This window comes from Mercenaria mercenaria, chromosome 13 (assembly GCF_021730395.1).
Source record: "Mercenaria mercenaria strain notata chromosome 13, MADL_Memer_1, whole genome shotgun sequence".
NCBI classification, from domain to species: Eukaryota; Metazoa; Mollusca; class Bivalvia; order Venerida; family Veneridae; genus Mercenaria; species Mercenaria mercenaria.
Genome location: NC_069373.1, coordinates 81,720,633 through 81,748,578, shown reverse-complemented (window position 1 = coordinate 81,748,578; position 27,946 = coordinate 81,720,633). Strand labels below are relative to the sequence as shown.

Sequence of the window (27,946 nt, the reverse complement as noted above, 5' to 3'; positions counted from 1 at the left end):
TGCAATACTGCCCACACCCCCTATCACCCTCTTAAGCGGTATTCAATCTTGAAATCTAAATGAGTTGAAATCAATGATCCCAAATGATCAGAAAATACAGCAACACTGAAATGAAGTTGGGGTGACTTTGTATGGCCACAACACAGCACTTAACACCCGCTGTTATGAAGTAAATATAATAGGAAAAGTATATCTTTCTATGTCTCATAAAATGCTGTAAAGTAATAAATTGTCACTTCAAGAAGTCTTTAAATAACACACTGAAATAAAGACATTGCTGCGTTTTAATTAATAGTAACATTAAATAATAAATCTGCTTACCCTGTTTCCTCTTCGAAAAAAGATTTCAAATCCTCATTTGCAACCGACGGTATCACATAATGCAATGAATAGATTGAACTGGAACTGGAAAAAGAAAAAAAAACAAATTATCATTTCTCCGTGGCTGGCCATGTAAATCTCTCACACACACACACACACACACAGATATATATATATATATATATATATTAAACATTATACTGACTGAAATTATTATTATAATCTAGAAACCTTTGACCGATTAACATACTGCTAAAATTCACTTCATACAAGATGAGTATTTAAAACACTGCAACATTTCTGGTGTAAAACAATGGGCATGACTAACCTCTATACCAAGAACTAACTAACAACGGCAAGGAAGGAGGGCATAAAAATACTTTGAAACACTAATAGTTCACTTACTCTTTCAACTTTTGGAATCTTTTTCTTAAATTCACCTTTATCATACAAATGGCCTGTAAAAGAATTTTGCAGTAAAGTGAAACATGAGAGATACACCAAATTATTTAACCAATCAATACTTAAAATGAATACAAAATTAACAACAGCTGTCAAAGGAGACAGGGGAGTGGTGGTCTAGTGGATAAGGTGTTGGCCGCTCAATCCTGGGGTCGTGGGTTCGAGCCCCACTGGTGTCACGTCCATGACTTCTCATATGACACCAATACTGGTTTTTCCAGGAAGCGGAGAGTTGTTAATATTAAATAAAACAAATTAGTATAAACTAAAGGAGACAGTGTGCTCGACTTTTTCGAAGCTGGATAGTGAAATTGGGCATATTTGATAAAGCTGCAGCTGTCACTAGAGTGTTTATTAATTCTCATTTGTGGGTGAAGCTATTGTACAATAGCCCAAGTCTGTACAAAAAATATTAAGTAATAAGAGAGATAAAGATAATTTATGTATTTATTTGGGTTTTACGGCGCACCAACACAGTATAGGTTATATGGGGCCAAACAGGACTATAAAGTTTGGTTCCACATTTCATTTACATTGAAATAAAATTTGCATACCTGGAAGCGCAGAGTTACTGCAAAACCAAATGATAAGACCCTATTATTTGCCTCTTACAATCCTGCAAGGGTAAGGCAGGTAAAGATAAAGTGTATCAAAACACTATACAAGTCAATGGTGTGGCTGATGATGCTGATCAACAATTTAAAGTTTGAATCGATCCATTCAGTAATAATAGAGACAGAGTGAAAGTGCAATAAAAACTTTAACCTGAAAATCTAATAGAAAAGGGGGAATAATTCAGAGTTATGCACCTACAGTCTTATGATGTGGGTGATGCTGTTGAACAATTACTTTCAGTTTGAATAAAATCCATTTAGTAATAACGGAAATAGAGTGAAAGTGTATCAAGACTTTAACCTGGAATTCTAAGTAAAAAGGGGGAATAATTCATGAGAAGTTGTGCTAGAGTTATGCATCTTGTGTCATATGATGTGGGTGATAATGTTGAACAACTATTTTAAGTTAGTCTTACAATCAAATCCGTTCAGTAATAAAAGGTAGAATTAGAGTGCATCACAACATTTAACCTGAACTTCTAAGCAAAAACTGGGAATAATTTATAAAAGATTGGTGCCAGAGTTATGCCCATTGTGTTATATAATGTGGGTGATGATGTTGAACAACTATTTAAAGTTTGAATCAAATCCATGCAGTAATAACAGAGATAGAAAGAAAGTGCAACAATACTTTAACCTGAAAATCCAAGTGAAAAGGGTGGATAAATCATGATATATTGGTGCCAGAGTTATGGTCCTTATGTCAGATGATGTGGAGGATGATGAGGAATAAGTATTTCAAGTTTGAATTAAATCCATCAAGTAATTACTGAGATAAATTTAAAAAAAGAGAAAGTATAAAAAAATTTAATCAAGGTTTGTATGTGGAAAGACGCTGACACTGAGTCGAGTAGGATAGCTCTCCTTATACTTCTTATAGTTGAGGTAAAAAGTGATTGTCTATATCAGGATTTTGTTAAAGTACTGTATTTTCGGAATATAATTTTTTTTAATTGGACAATACTTGTTTTGCATTACAGCTGAATAAAGCCAGTATAAACTATAATGTTCAGTATCTAATATATATGTAGGTGAATGGTTTGTTATCATGATATACTTGATACATTTCCCCCAAGTTCATATGTATAAAATAAGAGGATAAAATGCCAATCTGGCTGAAGGTCATTGAGTCAAATCCGTCTTGGTTTCATATAAAAAACGACAAGTTCAGGTCGTCTTTAAGTATATTTATAGAACATCACTTTTTCTTACACCTATTTTTCGTGCAACATCTATCACAAATTAAAGAAAAGATGAAAAGAAAATAGGTGAAATGCCAGTCATTTGTGTTCTGTTACCTTAAAAATGGCACATATTTGCGCAATAAATACATAATTCAAGTTTCCATCTGCAAACCTTTCCACATTGGGTGTATGAATATGAAATCGTCTCATTTCATGCAGAATGTATTTTACTAGTGGAAATGCATGATTTCAGCACTGATTCTGTACGAATTTTGCACAAAAATGGTAAAATTAGGATCTATTTATTATGGCCTTCCTTCTACACAATGGAAGGACATTTTCAACCGAATTACTGACACTCCATTCTCTTTAAGAATTAGTTATCCTACCTGTGGACTGAACAAAGCTTCCCCAAATCCTTGTAAATGTGGTAAGCCTCTCTGTTTTGTGAACATTATGTGTCGCTTCATCCAAGGCATGGAGCTGAAATCAAATTACATCCAAGTCTGTTTAGGATGCAAGACATGTGTTAAATATTTGTTTGAAATTCGTTGATTATGATAATATTTCCATTAGAAAAAGTCAATATACATGTAAGATTGCGTTCATCACTATATAAACATATCAAACCAGGTATGAGCAGTTATTACATACTCATTTCTATTTCCGGTTAAGTTGCAGTGATACAGGAAGCGTCAATATATTTGCATAGATTTACGCCCGAGTGTCATATTGGGTGCTTGAAGCAATTCAGTGTTAGTTGTTGCAGTAGTTTTTCTACTTAGTTCACTATTGTCAATTCTATTCCAGCTACTTACGAAATTCAGTTATTGTGATTTTGCGTGATTCCACCATGGTTCAACAAGTACGGTTAAATGACTATATTATATACAAAATATATATGTATACAGCAAAGTATAATTTTTATTATTTAATAGTAAACATTTATCCAATTCATGACGTATCGATCAGCACAAGGGAAGAAACTAACGGTGTTGCTGTACATGACCGCTCAAATAAAGTTATCTTCCGTGAAAATACTATAGTACATGTACCAAGTACTAGTAATTCTAAATTAAGCTGTGACGTGAATTCCAGTCTGAATCCTGCCACGCTGTACCATATCAGTGTCATTCTCAATTTTCTGCATGGTTTTAACAAGCCATTTAGTGTGCAGTGGTTTCACAGTGGACAAGCGCAAATCAGCATTTACAGAGTCAATGTTACTATCCTTTAATTGGACGGCGATTTCGTTAGCATAAAACTCCTCAAAACGCGCTTTAATGTACAACTTGAAATTGGCATTTACACTCAGGTCTAAGGGCTGTAGTCTGTCTGTGCATACATACACGCAATTATTTTTTACGCCTAACAAAACAGTTTCCCTTTTCAAAAGACGAAGATAATTATCATACATAATGTACCATTGTTTACCAATTTTACAATGGTTTACACTTTTTTCAAAACTGAAAGAAACTGTGAAAAGTTTGCAAGCTACGTAATAACAAAAGAAAGGAACAGTGAACACTTTTAAGCTTTAGGACAATTTATTGACGACTATACTACAGTGAGCACATATCAGATATTAAAGGCATGTATGCTAATCTGCTATCAATAAAGAGCATAACACGCACTAGCGGACCGGAGAATAAACTTTTAACAGTGATGTCATACAGGTACAATAATTGCAGAAAGTAACCGAATGCAGTCGTACTTCCGGTTTTCTTCCGGATTCACATTCGCGAATTTAAAATTACGATTTGTACATCGCGAATTTAAGATTTCGCAAAATAATAAAATGCCAAAAATCGGGACAAATAAAGTGTTTTACAGTACTACTATATGCATGTTTTTATAATTACTTAAGCAACCTACATGCTTCTGTACTTCCTCCATTTTGATAAAAAAATCCTCTTCGTCTAAATCTTCTTCATCGACAGTAGAACCAAGAAGTGATTCTATTCCATCTACGGACCATTCTTTCAATTGCTCAGTCTTGAAAATGCAAAACAGAAGATTAAACATACTATGTGTACTATGTCAACATTATGTAATTTTTGGATAAAATCACTTGTTGCATTGAGTACAGTAAAGTTAATTCCAACTACTTGAACTATAATAAGAGAATGCACAGAAACGGGGAAAGAAAACTCCAAGGCCACTGCACAACACAAAACGTTGTATATCTACAAAATGCATGAAACAATACGTGGGAGAAACGAAATGTGAATTCCAAATTTGAATCAAAGAACACCTGAGAGATATACTACTCAGTAAAGATACACTTGTCGCCAAAACATTTCAACATTGATAAATAATAATGTCGAACACGTAAAATATCAAATTATTGATATCATCCAATCTGACCCAACGTCAGACCACAGTACGGCTATAAGACGGAACAGGGAATATTACTGGATACACCAACTTCACACTCTCCACCTAGTAGGGATCAATATTTCCGGGTAGGATGGGAACAACCCCCCTCCCCCCAGCCACTGCATACTATAATAAAAGAATGGTCACATATTAAAATTCAAGTGGAAAAAAGGTATAAGAATATCAATTATATATTTATTAAAACTAGAATGTGTCTGAAGGACACAGGGTGTGCCCCCACTGGTACATTTGTCACAAATAAGGGGGAAATAATTCCAGTCTTTGCATTCTTAATTAGGTATAGCCTCCAAACAATTATGAAAAGGATTCATTATTCTATACCATATACTTTTCTAGCTATGAGCATCACAAACACAAAATTCACTATTTTGGCTATTTCAAGGGTCATAACTCCATAATAAACACTAAGATTCTAAGAAGAATGCTAAGTGTGGAAGGTCACATTATGATAAGGACTCAAGCAAGGTTACTTTTTGAGTTAGGCACATAATTAGGTGAAAATGTGCATATTTTTACTATTTCAGGGGCCATAACTTTAAAAATAGGGGGAGGAGCCAGCAAATAAATGGGAGGTGTGCAAGTTCATATCATGATAAAGATTTATGTAAGTTTTCATCCATTTATATCATACACTTTTTGAGCTAGATGTGTCACAAGCTGAAAATGTGCCTGTTTGAATATTTCAGGGGCCATAACTCTAAAAATAGGGGGCGGAGCCAGATGAAAAATAGGAGGTGCGCAAGTTCATATTATGATAAAGACTCATGCAAGGTTTCATCAATTTATATCAAATACTTTTTAGGCGCATCACAAACATCGGACGGACATACGGACAGATGCACAGACAAGAGAAAATCTATATGCCCCCACCACTCATGGGGGACACAAATATTGTAAAACATTACAAATTATCTTTAACTGATGCTTTACCAGACAAGGCTTACACAGGAATGACGTTTCATTTCTGGGTGGTTCCTCTTCGTCATCTCTACCAATACATTTTGGATGGAACCATTCATTGCATGAATCGCAACACCACATGCAATCACTATAAGAAAACAGGGAGCTGCATTCAATAAACGCTTCATGCCCCCGGTGGCATCCTTGTCGATACAAAGCAACCTAAGTCCATAAAGAAGTGAAGGTCAAACTGAGGTCAGGTGTTGTATGAAGATGAGGAATGGTCACAGGTTACAGCTGTATTAGTAACAATTCATTCATGTAAGCAGTATTGTTGCTAGAAGAAACGGTCCATTTTGGTTAAGCAAGAGGTGGCCCATATAAAGCAACCTAAGTCCAAAATGAGGTCAAGGTCAAGGTTAGGTGATGTCTGAAGATGAGCAATGGTCACAGCTTACATCTGCATTAGTATCAAGTGTTTCTAGTAAGGGGTATTGATGCTAGACGAAACGGTCCAATTTGGTTAATGTCATACGCACGAATGGACGGACAGGACAATCACTACATGTCTCCAGCATCAGTAGATGCCAGGGGCATAAAAAGGCATGTCATCAATATACTAACATAAAAAAAGGTTCTGTTACCGACTATACCGAACTACTAATGTTTGATCATACCTGACTGACATAAAAACCAATGACTTTAAACAAGGTAGACGTAGATGCCCCAGGCAGTAGTTAATACATTCTGGAATTCAAAAAAATTAATAAGGACCTTTATATAAATTAACTTTCATATGCCTATTTCTTTTTGTGACATAGAGCTGCTCTTTATAACATAAGCTTGGCCAACCAAATTCAAGCTTTCAGACTCATACAGGAACTACTTTTCCTCACCATGGAAGCAGCAAACCAAAAATCTTCAAATCCATAGAAGACTTTATACTGACCTAGTTAGGTGTTATTTATAATTTTGGATTCCTTTCATGAATTTGACTGATGAAATTTGTTACAGTGTATTCAGTTTTGAGGTACCTTTTCTTGCATTTCCTCCTACAAACACAGTACACTTCATCGGCACTTTTCTTCTTCTTAGTAAGTTCTGGGTAAACAAATGAAGTCCTTTTCCTCTGAAATAAAGTGATAAAAAGTAATAACAAAGAATATTTATGAAACTATGATGTGCATGTTTACCTGTATAAATAAAACTTAAAGTATGGACATTCTAATCAGTTTGCCTTATTTCATTTTGCCTTTGTATAAATGTTTTGATACTCTGATCACCAGTTTATATACAAAACCTTAACCAAATCTGGACACGGAAGTACGAGCGAGTCAAAGACCTCGACTATTCTATGAATAGTGGAGCTAATTACAAAATGAGAAGGTCAAGGTATAGATGTTGTTTAAAAGAAACTGTGGACTGACCATGACGGGCAGACGCTGGATGGTGAGCAATCAAAATGGCTCAACCTGAGCATTTTGCTCATGTGAGCTTAAAATGAAATGTTTCTCTCGGTTTGACAAACTGAAAAACAATCAGCTAGTGGGATGTAAATGTGTTAAATTTTAATTTAAAACACATTTATGCCAGTTAATAAAATCAATAGAAATTACATAGTTACATACGTTTTGCTTATTCCTTGGCTGCAGTATTCTTTTACCTTTGATAACTGTAATTTGGAATTGAAATCAGTTAGTCAGTATAAACAAGAGCTGTCACTGGAGACAGCGTGCCGGACTATATCGATGCTGAATAGTGTAATTAGGTTCATGTGAGGAAGCAGGACCTGTCAATAAAGTGTTTAATGACACTGATGAGGGTGAAGATATTGGACAAAGGCATACTATATTTGTGTCTAAAGAATTAAGTTATAACAGACATGAAGATAAATTAATTAAAACATTTATTAAGTAAACATGCAATTCTTAGCCAAAAAGGGGCATTATTCATTGGTGTGAGAGTGAGGAATCTTGTGTCTTGTAATGATGTGTAAGAACAACTTAAGTTTGAATCTATTTCATTTACTAGTAACAAAAGCTATGACAGAGTGAAACTTCGCCAAAAGTTTAACCTGAAATTCTTGGTAAAATGGGTTATAATTCATGAAATACTGGCCATTTGATGTGGGTGATGATGAATAACTATTTAAAATTGGAAACAAATCAATCAAGTAAATAGAAAGTGTACCAAAACTTAAACCAAAGTGAGGACGCGGACAGACGCCGTCAATTGATCAAGTAGGACAAATCTCCATATTTTGTAAAGTTGAGCAAGAAATGATCATTGGGAAGCCATATATGAATTGTCAATGCAATACATTTAGTTGTAATTTATATCTGGTGCATGAACAACTGAAAACGAAAAGTGATGCCTTTCTTTCATGTGAATGTATGACACTATGAAATGCAGATTATATCATTTACAATGCTCAATTTCTTGCTGTGTGTAACTAAATCAGTTTAAGTCGGGTTAACATTAATAACAAGAAATGTCACATGTGTGATAACTTCAAACGGCTGCCTTAGCAAATGAACATGTTGAAATCTGTATGATAAACATAAGCATTACTTGTCATCAAAAGGCAACATTCTCAAATTAAGAATTACCTATGGGTTCTTCTGCTGTTACTGCTGGATCAACAATCATCACTTCTTCTTCATCAACTCTACTGCTTTCACACAGATCATTCAAAGCCTATATAATATGAACACTGGACTAACATTTCCATTCTTAAAGTGATGTATCAATTAAACAAAATATCAGATTTTGTTTACTTTACTGTCTTATTACAGACATATCATATGTATGACTGTTTTATATGTTGAAACTACATAACTATCATACAAACTGGATATATAAAAGAATAGTTAATTATATTTATATTATAAATTTTGAATATATTAAGAGTTTTGAGATTTGTTAAAAAAAAAGGTACTATAGTTTGTTTAATTTTATCCGTTGAGTACTATAAGCATGCAAACCCATTACCTGGTCTTTGTCAATCCATGTGTAATTGTTGCCAATACACTGTTTTTTTGAATGACATTTCTGAAAAAAAAATGTATAGAGTTGTGAATAACATTAAATTTCATAGCTATAAAGTTCCAGTGAAAAATACAGCAGTTATTCAACTATCAAATATGGCCTTATAGAAAAAAATCTGTATTGTATGTACTTGCAATACATACAGTGCCATAATTATTTGTACGAGTGCAATCATGCCATTCCTCTATCACTTATGTATTAATGCCAAGCTACTACCAGAAAAGAGGCATTATTATCAGTTAAACAATCAACTTAGATAAGACAGAATGTGACAAAATATTTTTCAACATGCCATTAATACAGTGTGTACCAAGCCAATATAACCTATTGACTATGACTTTTTTTGACAGACATGTACTTTCAGAATGTGAAAGGAACTGCTAAAAATGACTTATAGGGTATAAATAAAGTCTAATGGTGTTGTTTTAGACATTTTATTGACTTATTGTGAAAGACAAATTTTAACTTAACCCGACAGTGAAATCAATATATTCACAATACCTAATTCACAAGCAGGAGTATATGAAGAAGGTTAAACTAGGAAATAAAACTAGAGCTATCAACGAAGGTGATGAATGTACCCCCAGCATGCACTGACACAGTACTTTGCAATTGGACGCACACAAAACTGCATAATTATGTGGACTGTATGTATATAGACTGTATGTATATAATATAGTAACAAAAAAAAGTCCCATAACTATGCAGAGTATTTATCTAAAAGAACCTAACATGCACCATGCACAACTAGGGTTGGTACTGATCACTTGTGTGAAGTTTCATTAAATTATGTGCAAGGGTTTGGAAGATTAGGTGTTAATATAGTATGTTAAGAAGAAAAAAAGTCCCATAACTATGCAATTTTTGTTGTTTAAAGAACTTAACATGCCCCATGCACAACTAATGTTGTTACTGATGACTTCTGTGAAGTTTCTTTAAATTGTGTCTAGGCCATGACCAGATAGTGCACACAAGATTGTATCTATGTATAAAGTATAGTAACAAAAAAACAAAGTCCCGTAACTCTGCAATTTCTTTTGGAAAGAAACTAACATGTCAAATGCACAACTATTGTTGTTACTGATCACAAGATTGTGTCTGCAGACAGACTGTCAGACCTGAAACCAGTATACACCCCCTTTCAACTTTGTTGTCGGAGGGGGGGGGGGGACAATGAAACATGAACTTACCCAGTAATTATATCTACATAGTATGCAGGAAAATGTGTCTCCATCACCAAGGGAGTTTATATCATCTTCAACACAATACGGCTTAAAATGATATGACCTACCACAGGTATCACACTGAAGCTGAAATTATAATTTAACTGTATGCGTTATACACAAATATTCAAAGAAATTGCATAACACAACATTTAACAGAAAAGTTTCATTAAATTGTGTCAATACAATTTTCAAACCATATTTTAGATATTAAACATATCATTGACTATATGACTGAATGGGCATAAGTTGTGCAGTGGTTCTGACATTTGCTTTGCAAAGAAAAGGGTCTGGGTTAAATCCGTGGTCAGGCAGTTTTTGGGCTTGTTTGTATGTAACACAACTGATGCCGCAGATGAAGTTGCAAATAGTTACCAGTACCAGTTATTAAAAGAGTGTAGGCTTGATCTTACTTTGGTTCTATCAATAATTATGTCAGAAATACCTTTTGATCTTGCTCCTCAACATTCATCCCACATTTCGGGCAGCAATCTGTGATGTACACTGCAGTGAATAAATACATGTGTCTATACTTCATTTCCACTATCATAACTACTATAACATGCAAAATAGTGGAAGCTATGGATGTTCCGCTATGTTGCCTTGCCATCATATCATAAACAGTGTGTGGCAGTCAGTGAGGAAATCACAGCTTGTGCGTATTGCATAGTCAATCAGGACACCCTATTCAATAATTTGACTGGAAGAATAGGTAATTATTTCTATTGGGACTAGTGATTTTAAAGAATCCACTAGACCCCTATTGATGGATGTATTTTCGGTACAAACACTATAAAATGAAATAACAGGAAAATAATTACAAAATGAGGTCATCTTAAGAAAGGGTGTTATCTGAATGATTTCTATAAACATGTCTTGAATTCCAACTGTACCACTACAATCAGACCCTTTTCAAGAGCAAATCAATTGCTATATCTTAAAAAAAGAAATTAAAAGCTCTTTGTCATCTGCATATGTTATATCAACATTTTAGTCTGTTGCCTGAAATTGATAACAGATATAAACTATGCAATTTATAAAAAAATATATCCTTTTGGTAAGCATATCAGTAATATGTACCTTCAAACAGCATCATTTTTTTCCCAATTTTCAACCTCATGTCTTTAAGGGTTTCAAATGTTATCCTTGTGATGTCACCAAATTCACCATGCAAATGCTTTTCTGCAAACTGATAATTGTGTGTCAAATGTAATTCTTGTTATGTAAATTTCCATGCAGGATTTTCTTTGGTTGTTTGGAACCAATACTTACATCTAAAGAAGTTTTTTGATTTAAATTTCTGCATATTGTAGTACTTATAAAACTGATTCAACATTTACAAATAACCAGCGTGAAACGAAAAAGAACTACAATTACTTTCATTTTCAGATACAAATTAATTGTTAAACACTGTAAGTAAATCAGTATCCTACATATACAGTTGAAATGTACATAGATCTGTATATGTCAAATGTGTAGATATTCCTTTAAAAGGTGAAAGTATTCATGTAAAAGAAAATATTTTAAATTGTTTCAAAAACAAAAAATATATAAAAATCTTACAAGTAAACAGTAGACACCACAGTTGAAGGAATCTGTTTGTGAAGAATGGGGAAGTACATCAACACGCCATCTTCTAACCACGTCTGCTTCATTCTCCTGACTGCATTTTGCAATGAAACCACTAGAAATAAATATATATAGAAATGTTTTTCAGCTTTTACTTGGTAAAAGCAATAAAATGATACATTTTGTATTTTATATTCATAATAACAAACAAGAGGGCCATAATGGCCCTGTATCGCTCACCTGTCATCATTGCACTTAAGGACAAGAAGGTCAAAAAATCATAATCAAGATCAATCAAAATAATTATGAGAAAATATAGTTGAAATTTTCCTAAAGGTACAGATATGTCAAAATACACCTATAAACTGGAGGTACCATCCATGTTGTACCACAGGAAAGTGGTCTTGGTTTTACCCTACGGCCAATAATAAAAAAGTTACTAAATAAGCTATTTATAGTAACATAAAAGGGAAGTAATTAAAAACAAAGTATTGTAAGTGAACAAAAGACGGATCTGCCAAATAAAAACAAGAGCACTGCAATGCAACGCAAATGCAGAGCAATATACACACATCACAATGTAATATGACCTTTGACCCCTAAGTGTGACCTTGACCATGAAGTGAGCCATCTGAAACAAGGTTAGGGTTAGGGTTAGGGCTCTGCACATCGTTTCTATGAGGTGAACGTTTGTGTCAGGTTTCTTTGAAATCCTTCAAGGGGTTCAAGAGTTACAGAGCGGAAGGGAAATTGCTAACCAACAGACAGAAAGACAGACAGACGGACATCGAGGCGATAACATACTACGTCTCTTAGAGTGTATAAAAAAGAATCAAGATCTTATGGTGATACAAGTTGTGTGCAAGTTTTGGTTAAAATCAAATCATAAATGAAGCTGCTATTGCACAGACAAAGTCAAAATAGATAATTCTGGCCCTTTCAGGAGCCATAACTCTGGAACCCATTATGGGATCTGGCCAGTTGAAGAAAGAAACCGAGATCTTATGGTGACACAAGTTTTCGTGCAAGTCCGATTAAATTCAAATTATAAATGTAGCTGCTATTGTGCAGACAAGGTCAAAATAGCTAATTTTGGCCCTTTCAGGGGCCATAACTCTGGAACCCATTATGGGATCTGGCCAGTTCAAGAAAGGAACCTAGATATTATGGTGACACAATTTTGTGCAAGTTTGATTAAATTCAAATCATAAATGAAGCTGCTATTGTGCAGACAAGGTCAAAATAGCTAATTTTGGCCCTTTCAGGGGCCATAACTCTGGAACCCATAATGAGATCTGGCCAGTTCAAGAAAGGATCCAAGATCTTATGGTGATACAAGTTGTGTGCAAATTTGGTAACAAGAGCGCCTCCAAGCGGGGCAATATACGCCCGAAGGCTTACATCATAGGACGGGAGCAAAATTTTAAGAACTTGACTGTTGTAGCCCCAATGGACTGGAATAACAAAAGGAAAACTTCAAAAAACAAATCTAAGTCCACAAAAAAAATATTCAAAGTCTACAAAAAAATCCTTATCAGGTACAGGTATGTAAAAATACACCTTAAAATTGGAGGTACCATCCATGTTGTACCACGGAAAAGTGGTCTCGGTTTTTCCCTACGGCCAATAATAAAAAAGTTTCAAAATAAGCTATTTATAGTAACATAAAAGGGAAGTAATTAAAAAAAAAAATTATTGTAAGTACAAAAAAGAGATCTGCCAAATAAAAACAAGAGCACTGCAATGCAGAGCAATATACACAAAGCAAAGTCATATATGACCTTTGACCCTTTAGTGTGACCTTGACCTTGAAGCGAGTCATCCAGAACATGCGCGCTGCACATCGTTACAATGTGGTGAACATTTCTGCCACGTTTCTTTGAAATCCTTCCAGCAGTTCAAGAGTTACAGAGCGGACACGAAACAAACTGATATGACTTCTGACCCCTAAGTGTGACCTTGACCTTGAAGCAAGTCATCCGGCACATGCGCTCTGCACGTCGTCTTGGTGTGGTGAACATTTGTGTCGTGTTTCTTTGAAATCCTTCAAGGGGTTCAAGAGTTAAAGAGCGGACACGAAACAAACTGATATGACCTTTGACTCCTAAGTGTGACCTTGACCTTGAAGCGAGACATCCAAAAAATGCACTCTGCACATGGTCTTGGTGTGGTGAACATTTGTGTAAAGTTTCCTTGAAATCCTTCAAGGGGTTCAAGAGTTACAGAGTGGACACGAAATTGCTAAGGGACAGACGGACGGACAGACGGACACCAGCATCATAACATAATACGTCCCTTCAGGCGTATAAAAATCAAATCATAAATAAAGCTGCTATTGTGCAGACAAGGTCAAAATAGCTAATTTTGGCCCTTTCAGGGGCCATAACTCTGGAACCGATAATGGGATCTGGCTAGTTCAAGAAAGGAACTAAGATCTTATGCTGATACAAGTTGTGTGCAAGTTTGGTTAAAATAAAATCATAAATGAAACCACTATCGTGCAGACAAGAACTTGTGGACGGACAAAGGGCGATCACAAAAGCCCACCCTGTCACTATGTGACAGGTGAGCTAATAAAATATACATGTACTGAGAAGTCATAGAATATGGCTAATCTATGATCTTAATGCTTTACATATTACAGTATGAGTTGATTCCTAACTGCTGACAATCGTTTAAATCATGTTGTTACTCTTACCACATAGATGATTTGATAAAAGCCATTTCAATATCTTCCGCTCCTTCTACAGGGTTGTAGAAGTATACAATCTCCTTCTGTAAATCCAGTACCTGTAAATATACGATTTTCCTGAGCAACCAAGTGTTTTCCTAAAATATTTATTCTCTTCATTTGTACAGGCTAACACTTGAAAAAGTTTAACTATTGTCTGCAACAGAAGCATTTACCGAACTGTTTATAACCTTATAGCATAGCTGACAAATGTGATATTGTTGAATCAGCATTTTTAAATTCTTCACTGACATTCACATGCTTCAGATTTATTTCTTCAAATTTCCTTTTTTTTTCTTTGTACAGATTTGTATGTAATTCAGTGAAAGTAATAAGTAATTTACTGTACAGTCATCATGAATATATTTTGATACATATATTTTAATAAAACCATACAGACAATGAAATCCTTGCACTCTTTACGCTTACAACAGTCAAATACCACTTTGTGAAAATATTTTTCAATATGCATTTTAACTGGTAACTGTGACAGTGAATCATACTAAATGCTGTGTCTACAATGCTACATAAAAAGAATGTAATTAGGTACATTAGAGATACAAACGAATGTACTGTGAAATACATTTTATCCAACATCCAACATAAAACTCACCACAAGTGTCCAATGTGAAGCTCTGATGTAGGCTCCAACAACAAGTTTGTAGTCACTTAACTGTAAAAAAAATATGCTTGATTTTCTTTTGCCTGAATGTTTGGAGTACATATCTGTAGTCTCATTAATACTGTAATTCTTAATTATCGGACTTATAGGTTATGAGTATTACTACATGTATAATATATATAAGAGAAAAAAGTTACATTTTTATAAATTGGGAGTTTTGCTTAAAAGTTAAAATGAGAACACTTTTCTGCTTGTAAAGACCACTTTGATATATAAGATTAACCATTTGATACATGCATATGTCTAAATGCATTTCCTAAATATTAATTAAATAAAAACATTACTACTTATTTTATTTTCATATAAAGAACAATTTGAATAAGGATTCTTGATTGATTAAACTGTATATGTCAAAGACTTTACCTTGTGGGAAGTCCTGCTACTAAAGGTTTTATTCATTATTTGCCGTACAGTTGAGCTGACAAGGAACATACATTTCCCTCCACCAGACTCTTCCAGCTCAACAGTGAGGATCTTAAGGTAGGTGTCAATAACCTAAATAAAGAATAATACATTTACCAAATCAGACATTCTTTTGTTATTTCATTTTCAAAATACTAGGCTAAATTTTGATGCCCGAAGTGGCATCGTTGTCCATAGATTTTGCCCCTAGGTCAAAAACAAGGTCAAGGTCAAAATGAGGTCAGGTGATGTTTGAAGATAAGGGAGGGTCACAGTTTTCATCTGTATTAGTGTCAATGTACTCTTTTCAGGGGTATTGATACTACACGAAAATGTCCCATTTGGTTAACCAAGAGATGGCCCATATAAAGCAACCTAAGTCCAAAATGATGTCAAGGTCAAACTGAGGTCAACTGATGTTTGAAGTTGAGGAATAGTCACAGGTTACATCTGCATAAGTATCAAGTCATTCTAGTAATGGGTATTTATGCTAGATGAACCTTGTACGGACGGACAAATGGACGGACTGATGGACAGGACAATCACTATATGCCTCCCGCATCAGTAGATGCTGGGGGCATTAAAAAAATGTATCACTGGACTTACATTTATTGTAAGACATTGTTAATATATTCACACACAATGAGCAACATGAAACAAGTACAGTAAAGACTGTCTTGGTGACCCCCTGTTTTCAGCAACCATCTGTCTACAGTGGCTGCTTTAACTTCCTCCTACAGAATTATGCATTGAAATCGGCTTGTTTGTATCGACTACTTGTCTGATGTGTACAGTGACCATGATTTTTTCCCCAAACTGGTATTTAGGACCTTTATAAGACCATATACCGAAGGACAACCAGAAACTATAGTTGGGTCTTTTTGTTGTATTTTGTGGCCATTGCTGTGAAAACTATCATCATTTCAGTTGCAAACAATAATGTTTTTGTGCAAAATAACCTTTTAAAATTTGCATTTGTCATTGCAGATGTCAAGTATCAGTCACATTACCGACCAGCAGGTGTAATTAATTGTGGCATAATTACAATTTTAAGCTATATTTTGAACTGTAGAAACTGGATTTATAGAAAGTATTAAGGATACAATCAAAATGTTTGTTACAAACCTACAATGTTTGGATTGTTTGGGCTCAGTGCTAGTTTCAGCAGTATTTGAGTCATCACAGCAGCCTGTACATCTTTCAAGCATAGCCCAACCTACCTTTTTGACTGGATCAGTATACATGTATGTGAAAGCAGGAATAATAATATGCTATTAGACTTCTCCGCCAAATCATGTCCAACATTAAGACCTTTCATAGCTACATTGTATATAATGCGTTACTGTCTCTAGTGACCTTCTTGAAGTACTCTAAAGATTGGTCATTGTAGACAGACTTTACTATATTGTCCTAATATATGTAACTTACATTGTCGGTCAACCATTCTCTGTCTTTCAGGGATCTGATATCAGTGTCAGTCACACAAACATCATACACCTTGGCAACCGGAATGTTGAAGTTCTGCGGTAGAGCCCACAGCCGTCTAACCTTTTCTCCTGATGTAAACAAAACTATATGTGCAAGCAAAACAAGCATGTTTGAAATTATAAATAAATGTCATTTAATATTTTATGATAAAATAATGATACTCAGTTTAAATGATAACTACTTTTAAACTTATTTCTTGAAACTGATATTACACAAAGCTGCCATAATACTAGACCAGTGTTTAGTACCAAAAAAAATAAATAAATAAAAATAAACAACAGATTTCAAACAAGCAGGTGTTTTTATTTATGGATTTTAGAAGTCACAGCCAAATACTTATTAACTCTTACTCGACACACTTACCTTCTTCATCTATACAATGCTCTAAATTCAATTGTAGGCCATCTGTCAAGTCACCTAGAAGTAACAAAATTTCAAGTTCATGACTTTTCTCACTTTCTAAGGGTACTTATATGTAACATATCAACTCATATTTATATATGCAACAACTCAACAGTTAACATTGACATAAATAGTATTTCTTCATCAGTGTTTTTTTTTTGTAGATATATATAATGCTCTGAAACAGCTCTTCCACATTTAGCAATGCTTTATATTTTTCTTAATATATTTAACTGGTTGATAGACATCACACTTACTGGAGAAACATTCAAATTGATCTGTCTCCATTTGATGAAAACTTCCATCAACTTCACCATCAACTTCAACATTTACAATGTCAGCTTTATCTGTGCAACATAAAGGTTTATAAAGTTAAAGCAAGAAAATCTTTAATATCCGACAAAGCTCTTCTCAAGAGCTACATATATTCCCTATGTAAAGGATTCACCAGAATGGTCTTGAGCATTTAATTTCTCTGTCCAAAGAATATTTGAAATGGCTTCACAGTTACTATCGAAACAAGTAGAAAATATTGTGTAGCCTGATTTGTTGTAAAACATATTTTCTTACATATCTGAGGTTTAGTAATACATGTTCCAAAACAGGCATATCAAAAGTTACATGGACAAGCAGACAGACACATGGACATGTTAAGCACAACATAACATGTCCTACTTTTTAATGACATGATAGCTAAAAAAAATATAGTATTTACACTACACTAAATATTATGACAAAGAAATAGTGTTTCTACTGTAGTCATTTTTGCAATGCAAGCTGTATTACTTTCTATCTTGTTTAGCCTATCAAGCAAGTTAGTCTAGAGATACACTGTTCCTCTGTAAAAAGAAACCCTAATTGCAATAAAACAAACCTTCTTTTCTCTTTGTAACATTTCCTTTTAAACCTTTCCTTAATAACAAACGTTTCCTCAGCCTCCTTTTTGTACGTCTTTTTGGTAAGGACAATAATGGCTCATGTGAAGTTCTTACTCTGTTTGTTGCTGTTAACACTTCTTGGATCAAGTTGTTTGTACGTTTTTGAATAATTTTCAGCATTTCATTGTCCGTAATATTATAGGTAATGTTTATTAGTTTCTTCAATGGTTCCCTTGCCATAATTTGATGATTGTGGTTATTTTTTTCTACTTCATCTTCATTTCCTGTAAAGAAACAAGAACTAAAATGTGTCTGAAATGGTACAGCTGTCAAAAATAAGGGGCAATAATTCAAATGTTTGCAGTCTTGAGGGGGTATCGTCTCAACAAACATTTTATGAAAAGGAATCATTAGTATAGGTCATATATTTCTTGAGCTATGAGCATCAGAAACAAAAAATCTTCTATTTTGGCTATTTCAGGGGACATAACTCTGTTACAAGCGCTAAGATTCTCAAACTTAGTGCCAAGTGTGCAAGTTCACATCATGATAAAGACTCAAGGAAGGATTCATGAATTCACTTCTAATTCTTTCTTGAGCTACGCACATCAGTAGGTGAAAATGTGCATTTTTCACTATCTCAGTGGTCATAAATTTAAAAATATGACATGGAGTCTGTCAAAGAATCAGGGCTCTCGCGAGTGGGCGACTTGAGCGAAATAGGCGCTCTAGAACTTCAAACTTCACTCAAATCTAACCTCAAAGTGAAATGCAAGTCGCCCGATTTTCTTTGATTTCCGCACTCACTAATTAGTGCTACCCGGACTGTTGACAACTTGCACGGTGTCATATCGAGTGCCGAATACACAAACACACGCCGGGAGCATAATTTAAGCTCCGCCTACTTCAGGTACTTGCGAGATTTTCCCGAGAAGTGTGAAAGCGAATCAAATTATCCGATACACCTCGTTGATTGTGTTCAGCCAATTAGCGTCGCATTTACATCTTTGACACTTCGTTTTTAATTGTCAACATGTTTGAATGCAAAAAGCAAAGTTTTTTTTAAAGAAACTGCTGATTAACCATGCGATAAATTGGAATTTGGTACAAATTTATTTGTTATCTATGATAAAAGAATGACATGTAATGTATTAACTATGTTTAAATTGACTTCCATCGATGAATTTATTTGAATATGTATTTCTAGATTACACAGTTTACTTTCAGTTTTATTCGAGTGAGATACTGACATTCCTCGGTGAATGACTCGGTGTTAATAATAAACACTTCATACAAGATATAACCAAAATTCGGCGGGTTACATTTACAGAATCGGCTTGAATTTTGAAAACGACTTTTTTCAGAATTTTTTAACGAAACAATAACCACTGTATGGGAAATGATCTAAGAAAATGAATGGTCACATCAATACTTTTTATCAAGAACATTACAGCCACCTTTTAAATCACTCAACATCATTGCAGTAGGAAAAGTCTTCCCACTTCTCCCTAAAGTCTCCCCACTTCTCCCTAAATCAACTTGAGGGAGAAGTGACTTCTCCCAAAAAATTGGACCTAGCTAGACCCCTGAGAATAGGAGGAGCACAAGTTCATATCATAATAAAGACTCAATTTATATGAAATACTTTTTTATTTAGGTGCGCAAAGTCAAAATTTGAATTTTTATCTATTTACATGGCAATAACTCTGAAAATAAGATGAAAAATAGGAGGTGCCCAAGTTCATAGCATGGTCACGACATACGCAAGGTATAATAAACTTATATTAAATACTTTTTGAGTGAGGCGTGTCGTTAACTTCAGACTGATGAAAAGAGAAAGGACTTCTAAAGTTTCGCCTATTGGTTGCAATGGCAGAGTTCTATATGGAATTCAATACTTCGAACAATTTTTAAAGAAAACCCTGTAAAGAACATCCCTATGAAGTTTCATAAAAATTGGTCGTATGGTTTAGGAGGAGATGTTCAAATGAAAGTGTGGACAGAAGGGTGACAGACAGTGAATGATCACAATAGCTCACCCTGAGCCTTGGGTTCAGGTGAGCTAAAAAGGTATAATATGACATATTTATAGTGACAACAAAGGGAAGTAAACTAGGTATAATGATAATGACAAGAAAACAGTAAATTAAATCTTGGAAACAATATTATAGTTGGAGCTAATTAATAATCTTACTTGATGTAATTATGCTAGCCATGTGGCAGCAATTTTGTTTTGATCAAAATTCATGTCCGAAATAAACTGGATATGATATATATCCTGTCTCCATGTGACATTGACCATTAGAAAAGCTAGGAACTCATAGGAGGCACGATAAATACATACATTCAGTTATAATACTGACAATGTTTAATAACGTATACAATGAGAGGTTACATATAAAGGTAAAAAATTAAACAGCAAGCATATGTGACAGCAGGATCGATAATAGTGAAATGAATGAAAACTTAAGACTCCTGGCCTGTAGCAGTTCTTTTTATACCAGATAACCACCATTTTGGATACTTTCTTTTAAAGAAGATATTTTGGGAGTTTTAGGGGAAAATATTATGTATAAACCTTGGACTGCTTCTTCAGTTACATTCGTTTCTTTGCCTTCTTTTTCACATTCATCTGTCATATCTGGTTTACTTTCTGTAACTTCTTCAAATTCTTAAAAAAGAAAAATTATAAATATCAATGACTTGTCTTGTTCCTTCATATTTGAGTCAGCAAAACAAAAGAACGACAACATCATAAAAGTTAATGCTGTAAGCAGTAAGCATTTTCATAAAACATTAAGGTCATGATCCTAGGGATAGAGATGGGAAAATATAATTACATCTGTTTATTACTCTTGTAATGAAGATGTTATATCTTTTTGTAAACACTTTCTGTGGTACAAATAATTAGCCATTAGTCATTTCACACTTTGTTGTACGTACCACAGTTAAATCATAATCCATTTAAATTTATAAGTAAACATTAGCTGATTTTAAGATAAGCACATGTTTCACACAACTGCCTCATCATCTAAACAGTAAGCGAGTCTTCAAATACTATTTCCTCACTATAAATATACCTTAAATGAGTAAGAAGGCTTATTTTGGGTTATTCAAGGGCCTTATTTCTGAGTTGCCTCGAGCAATTTGGGTAATTGATTAATTCTGCCCGGGAATAATGGTAAAAAAGATGCTGTCCAAGTCTGCTGAAGACCAGATGAGGAATGTCCATGTAGAGTGCGGACAAGATTTTTGGCGGACAGAAAGAGGGTGAAGGCAAAAATAATGTCTCCTTTATGGGAGACGTAATTATAAAAATAACCTGTGTTTGCCTCTTTAGTTCCATTGATCTCGACTTCTTCTCCTGATGTCTCACATTTATTATCTGCATCTCTATCAGTAACGTCTTCAAAGTCTTTGAAAGAAAAATGGTAAATATCAATCACTTGTCTTGTTGCTTCATCCTTGATTTGGCAAAAAAAAACACGACAACATCATAACAGTTAATGCTTTAATCAGTAAGGATTTTCATAAAACAAAAAAGTCCGAACAAAGGAAAGAGAGGGAAAATATAACTATTCGTTTTTACTCTTTATGTGCTGAAAACCTTGCAATGAAATAGTCTACGGGTAAAGCAATAAAATCTAAAGGTGATCTGAAAACCCTAAAATACAATTTCCCCACTCAAGGTGTATTTTTTTTTTGTGGGAAATTACCACTACAATCAATACACTGACTGCTTACACAGTGCAAAAGGCGCTGCCAAATTAAAAATATCTGTTCGAAATTGTAGCAATGATGTTTTTCAGGGCATATGGAATTTTAACCAGCCCCATACAACCAAAACGGTACAGGGATGCATCACCCAAACCCAACTCCGTATTCTTCTTTCCAGAGACATTTTGGAAAAATCACCTTAAATGACTTAACATCATCCTTAAAAAGGGCCAATGGGAAGATTGTTTTGATAGAAATCTGTTTATTTCAGTTTTCGAACTTATTCAATAAAAAATATTTGAATATAAAAATAAAAACTGCAAGTGTTTCAAAACTTATGAATTTGAAAACCATAAAATACAAAAATTTCTGAATTAAAAATTCTAAACCCTACACAAACGAGCAAAGACATTTGTTTTTGCCTACCACCAGATGTTGATCTTCCTATACAAAATAAAAACACGACATATATAACAATTTTACATTTGTTTCTTTTTCCCTGGTTATCGAATTTTGCTAATTTCTCAAAAAAAAATGTTACAGAAATTTTTGAGGAAAACAAGGATAACTATTTGACTTACAGAATTTGAAAGGGCTTAATTTGCTGTTTTTCAAGAAAATTAGTGGCCATAATAAAAGAGGCCTCATACTATCTGCTTTTTTTTTGAACTTACGATACTTATGCTCACAAACATTATCAGAAGTTTAGTGAAACATCAAATGAAGAATGTTTATTTAAGGGGCCAAGGCTGCAAAAAAATTTTTTTCCAAATTTGCCGGACTTTTTGACTGGTTATCGAACTTGCTGCGATTTTATGCCAAAAAACATTGTCATAATTTGGGAGATCAACTGTTTTGGACCAAACACCCACCTGCGCTGTCACAAGTACATTCAAACATGCCCCCGATCTTTCAGAACATTTGTGTTAAAATGAAAAACCATAAACTAAAAAGGGGTTTAATATCTTTTACAACCACATTCTGCAGAAAAAGTCTTATCTTTGCTGGGCCTACCTGAAGGGGCACTGGAAATAATTGGGAGTATTTCTTGAATTTCCAAGAACCTAACAGTCAACATAGCTGGAAGAAACATTTTAATCAGTTAATTTTGGTTTTTTTTTGGGGGGATGGATTCCTTTAAAGACATACAATTTACAATAACATTCTACAAATACTTAAAATTTTCTTCGGTTGAAGAATTTTCAATATGCATCTTTTCCACAAAAATTACATGTTAAACAAGACAATTTTTCAATATTTTCTAACAAAGTAACAGACAAAGGTCTGGTATTAAGTTAAGTACAAAAAAAATACCTCAATTCATAACTTTCCCAAAACGTCAAAGTAATATCAAGTCTGGTTCCAAGCAAATCTTTGTTTTGCTTGATAGGAGCTTTACACTTTTACTCAACATGCATCAAGAGCTGAAAACAAAGACAGGCACTCAATTTTTCTCAGGCTTGAATCTGAATTACTTTTTTCCCTTTTAAAAAGAAATCCAATTTGAAAAGGGACATAACCTGCAAAATCAAATCGAGTAAAACGGGTTATTTCCCCTGTTTTAAAATTTTTTGAAAATAAAAAATTTTTAAAATCAAAAGTTTTAAAAGAAAAGGAGCTATTTGATTTAAACAAAAATTTAAAAAAAAATATTCAAATTTTAAAAGGGAGTAACTCAGAATTCAAATCAGATTAAGGATTTCTGTTCCCCGGGTACAAAAAGTGATAAATAAATATTTCATTTCAAGTCATTTTTTTAAACAAGGATTTCTTTTTGTTTTTTTTGGGTTTTAACCCGTTTTTTAAAAAGATTTCAGTTATGTAACAGCGGCATTTAACCAACCAGGTTCCCCGGATTCTGTACCAGTACAAACCGTTTTTCCGCAAGTAACTGCCAACTTCCCCACAGAAAAAAATCAGAGGTGGAGACAAATTTCAGACCAAAGTCTTTTTAAAATAGTCATGGAGAACAACGCCCCGCCCCAGACGAACTCGCGACCCCGCGTCCCCTAAACCAACCCCCCCTTACCTACTAGCAGCGGCGGCACAAGGATTGACATTTCCAAAAAATTTTACCCAAAAATTCAATTTAAAAAGGGGGATTACCCTCAAAAAACAGATCAAGTTTTGGGGGATTGTTTCTCCAGGTAGACTTTTTATAGTGAATAACACTTATTTCAATCAAAACTTTACAGTAAAATAGATAGGTACTTCAAAAAAAAATTTTAACCAAAATGAAATTAAAAAGGCCAAAATTATGTCAAAACAAACATTTGGGGAGTTTTTTCCAGGTGTAACTTTGTGTTAAATAAGTACTCCAGTTTCAAAAACAATAATTTTTGACACAACAGAGGATCTGACTTTATCCAAAAAATTCTAACTGAAAAGATGCATATTCTTTAAAAATTTAAATCAAAGTTATATGGGTCATTTCTCCTGTGTAAACGATAGTAAATAAGTATTCAACTTGAAGCCAAAAAAGCTTTTATTGTGACGATATATTTCCCCTTTACAAAACTTTTAAAAACCCAAAGGCGATGTTGTTTGCTGACACCTCGAGCTAAAAAAAAGCTGCAATAAGGGGAAAAAAAAAACACACCATAATGGGATATCATGACAATATACAAAAAATTAATTTTACCTTCTTTACCTTTTGTATGAATTGGGTATTGTGGGAAAAACTTTTTAAAAGTGGGTGTCCATTTTTGAATCCCAAAGTATACACAACATAATAATTTAAAACCTCAAAACAGATTTTTTGAAACTGAGAAAGTCATACTTACCTCTATACCTTGCGGAAAGAAATCATTGACAAGTAACTTCAGCATGCTTTTCAAATTGAAGGGATCTTTTTTCCCTCAAACTTTTTTTTTAACATCCATGATGCACTCATCCCTTATTTGTGCTTGCAACATCTCTGATTCCTTGTCTGTACATTTGGGCCCCTCTCTATTAAATAATCCAATATTCATGGCCTTAACTTTGTTTTCATTTTTTTTAAAAACAAAGGTGCAGAAATACCTTTAAAATTTATATTAGAAAAGGACTGCTTTAAAAACCAACAAAAAATTAATTCTATTCAAACAAAACCACCAAAACATGGTATTTTAAAATTTTACAACTTAATTTATTGTTCAATTCATCTGACCAACTTTAGGTCATCTTCGAAAATGCAGGGAAAACCACAGGTGCTCCATGGCATTTCTTTTTTCAGACTGGTACCTGCAGGTAAACCTTAAAGAATATGGCTTTCCCACACGAAAGAAATTTTATGGGCCCAAAGGGGGTCTGAACCCCATCAAAATAGACAAAACAATCATAATCGCAACCTGAACCACTAACCTCGGAGGACAAGTGTTTCTGTAAATACTTTTTTCAGTAAATTTAATCTTAATCAACACTTCTTAAGAAAAAAGCATTTATTTACCGCTACTAAAAGAAATAAATTTCTGGAGTAAAAATCTTAGGCAAGTGCCCTTAAATAAATTTAAGTGTCATTTTGTCAATCTTTTTTGGTCCCCGTAAAAAAAAAAACGACGTTTTAAGCAAAAAATCATTACACTATCTTCTCATTGTCATTTTAAAGGGTTTGTTACACTCCCGACATCAGTCATTCATCAATTACAAAATAACATGCTCATATATTCCAGTTAAACGAAGAAAGGGAAAACAAAACCCCGTATATTCTGCAATAAAGAACAGTTGACGGGAGACAAGTAAGAAAACATTAGAAGTCAATTATTTCATAAAATTGCCAATACGTCCATACATTATTTTTTTTGTGAAAAAAAATCCAGCTTGATATTTTTTAAAAATATCAACGATGTCAGAATGAAAATAATTAAGGCCTTCTTCAGATTTATTGTCTAAATTATCACGGTTCATCTTTCAGATGTTTCAGAATTTAACCACCCTTATGGTTCCTACATATCTGAACACTGAACCGTGGTAAATCAGACAATAAACCACTTGAATACCTTGATAATTTGTTTTAAACCACTAAAAAGCATGAAATAACATAATTTGGTATAGCTGCCATTGTAACCTTTTATGTGATGAAGGGGATTTTTGATGCTCATTACTGACCCATGCTGTTTTATAAAGTATTTAGATATATTTTTACAGATTTGAAGCCTTCAAACGCGCAAAGAACCACAGTACTAAGTCTGGTAATTTTTCTATCTATGTCAACAAAAGAATTGTAATGATAACGATAAACAACATCACTGTTATCCAAACTGGGATTCGAACCCAGGCCTGCTGCTACTTAAAAACAGCCGTCCTTCCCCTGGACTATTTGGATGCTCAACTGTTGCATGTTGCTACAATCACCATTACATTTTTGTTTTACACTTGCATGTAATCTGTCAAAAGGTTACAGACTGTAATAAAGATAAATGTTTTAAAAATATATTACAGTGAAAATGTCATTAATTCAGAGGTATAAAACCCAAAGCGTATACCACTGCTGATACCCAGAGAGATCATGTCTGGTAATTTTTCTATCTATGTCAACAAAAGAATTGTAATGATAACGATAAACAAAATCACTGCTATCCAAACTGGGATTCAAACCCAGGCCTGCTGCTACTTAAAAACAGCCGTCCTTCCCCTGGACTATTTGGATGCTCAACTGTTGCATTTTTGTTTTACACACGCATGTAATCTGTCAAAAGGTTACAGACTGTAATAAAGATAAATGTTTTAATAATATATAACAGTGTAAAGGTCATTAATTCAGAGGTATAAAACCCAAAGCGTATACCACTGCTGATACCCAGAGAGATCATGTCTGGTAATTTTTCTATCTATGTCAACAAAAGAATTGTAATGATAATGATAAACAAAATCACTGCTATCCAAACTGGGATTCAAACCCAGGCCTGCTGCTACTTAAAAACAGCCGTCCTTCCCCTGGACTATTTGGATGCTCAACTGTTGCATTTTTGTTTTACACACGCATGTAATCTGTCAAAAGGTTACAGACTGTAATAAAGATAAATGTTTTAATAATATATAACAGTGTAAAGGTCATTAATTCAGAGGTATAAAACCCAAAGCGTATACCACTGCTGATACCCAGAGAGATCATGTACATCTGTGAAGGTGTAAATCCAGAAACAACCTGACAATGTGCAAACCTGATAGGCCATTCTTCCATACACCAAATAATAAACCAAACAGATGTTGGTTAAAAGAGAACCACTTGTAATAAACTTTACAATATAAACTTTAGAGACAAGAAAGCTGAACCAAGAATTGAAAATCACAAATTATCCCTTACAAGTATGCACATTATACAATAAGTTTTTTTCACACCCAAAGTCAATCAATATCAGTTATGCATGCATCACTGGCTCTTTCAAATCAGAATCGATAATATTTTTTATAATCTCTAGTAAAATACCTCAGGCGAATTCTTCATTCGATCTTTTTCCATTATTGTTACAAAGTTAATCATATAAGGACATGAGCTGTCAGTTTGATGCTTTGCTCATCCTCGATTTCTCACTGTTGCTACTCATAAAAATATTCATGTGATGTTCACTTTCTGAAATAAATTTTATATCTTACACCAAAACAAACAAATATCCTCTATCTCTTTAAATGAAACATGTATTTTTACCAGAATACCACACTGTTATAATCAGGAACAGGAAATTTACCTTCTTGTGAGGAAGCCAAACTTTCTGTAAATATTTCTGAAGCCTACAGTTACCCATCCAAAGCTCTGAAGTCTGCAGTGTCTGCAAAGCAGCTTCGAAGCTGTCTACATTACAAGCAGTTGCCAACTTCTGCAGATGGGATCGAATTTCTGGTCCATGCCCTAAAGAGTTTTCCCTTTTTCTGGTCCACCATTCCCAAGCCTGGTTCCGGTGGAAATCACAAATCAGGACTGTTGCACCTGCATTAAAAGTTACGCAA

General features: G+C 34.1%; 1 protein-coding gene across 1 annotated transcript; it reads right to left on the bottom strand.

Moving 5' to 3' along the window:
- Window positions 1-24,849, bottom strand: LOC123549697 (uncharacterized). The gene is made up of 23 exons (XM_053521012.1): window positions 24,805-24,849; window positions 21,627-21,768; window positions 20,883-20,975; window positions 18,301-18,588; window positions 17,684-17,773; window positions 17,388-17,441; window positions 16,965-17,092; window positions 15,498-15,629; window positions 15,066-15,125; window positions 14,420-14,511; window positions 11,716-11,836; window positions 11,233-11,341; window positions 10,598-10,656; window positions 10,120-10,239; window positions 8,873-8,932; window positions 8,491-8,578; window positions 7,510-7,553; window positions 6,916-7,010; window positions 5,912-6,029; window positions 4,457-4,576; window positions 2,971-3,064; window positions 727-779; window positions 1-405 (listed from the first exon to the last, which is right to left on the bottom strand). Exons 1-23 carry the CDS (start codon window positions 24,847-24,849, stop codon window positions 355-357), a joined length of 2,256 nt encoding a protein of 751 aa, XP_053376987.1. The 3' UTR covers window positions 1-354.
- Window positions 24,850-27,946: the final 3,097 nt, after the last annotated feature.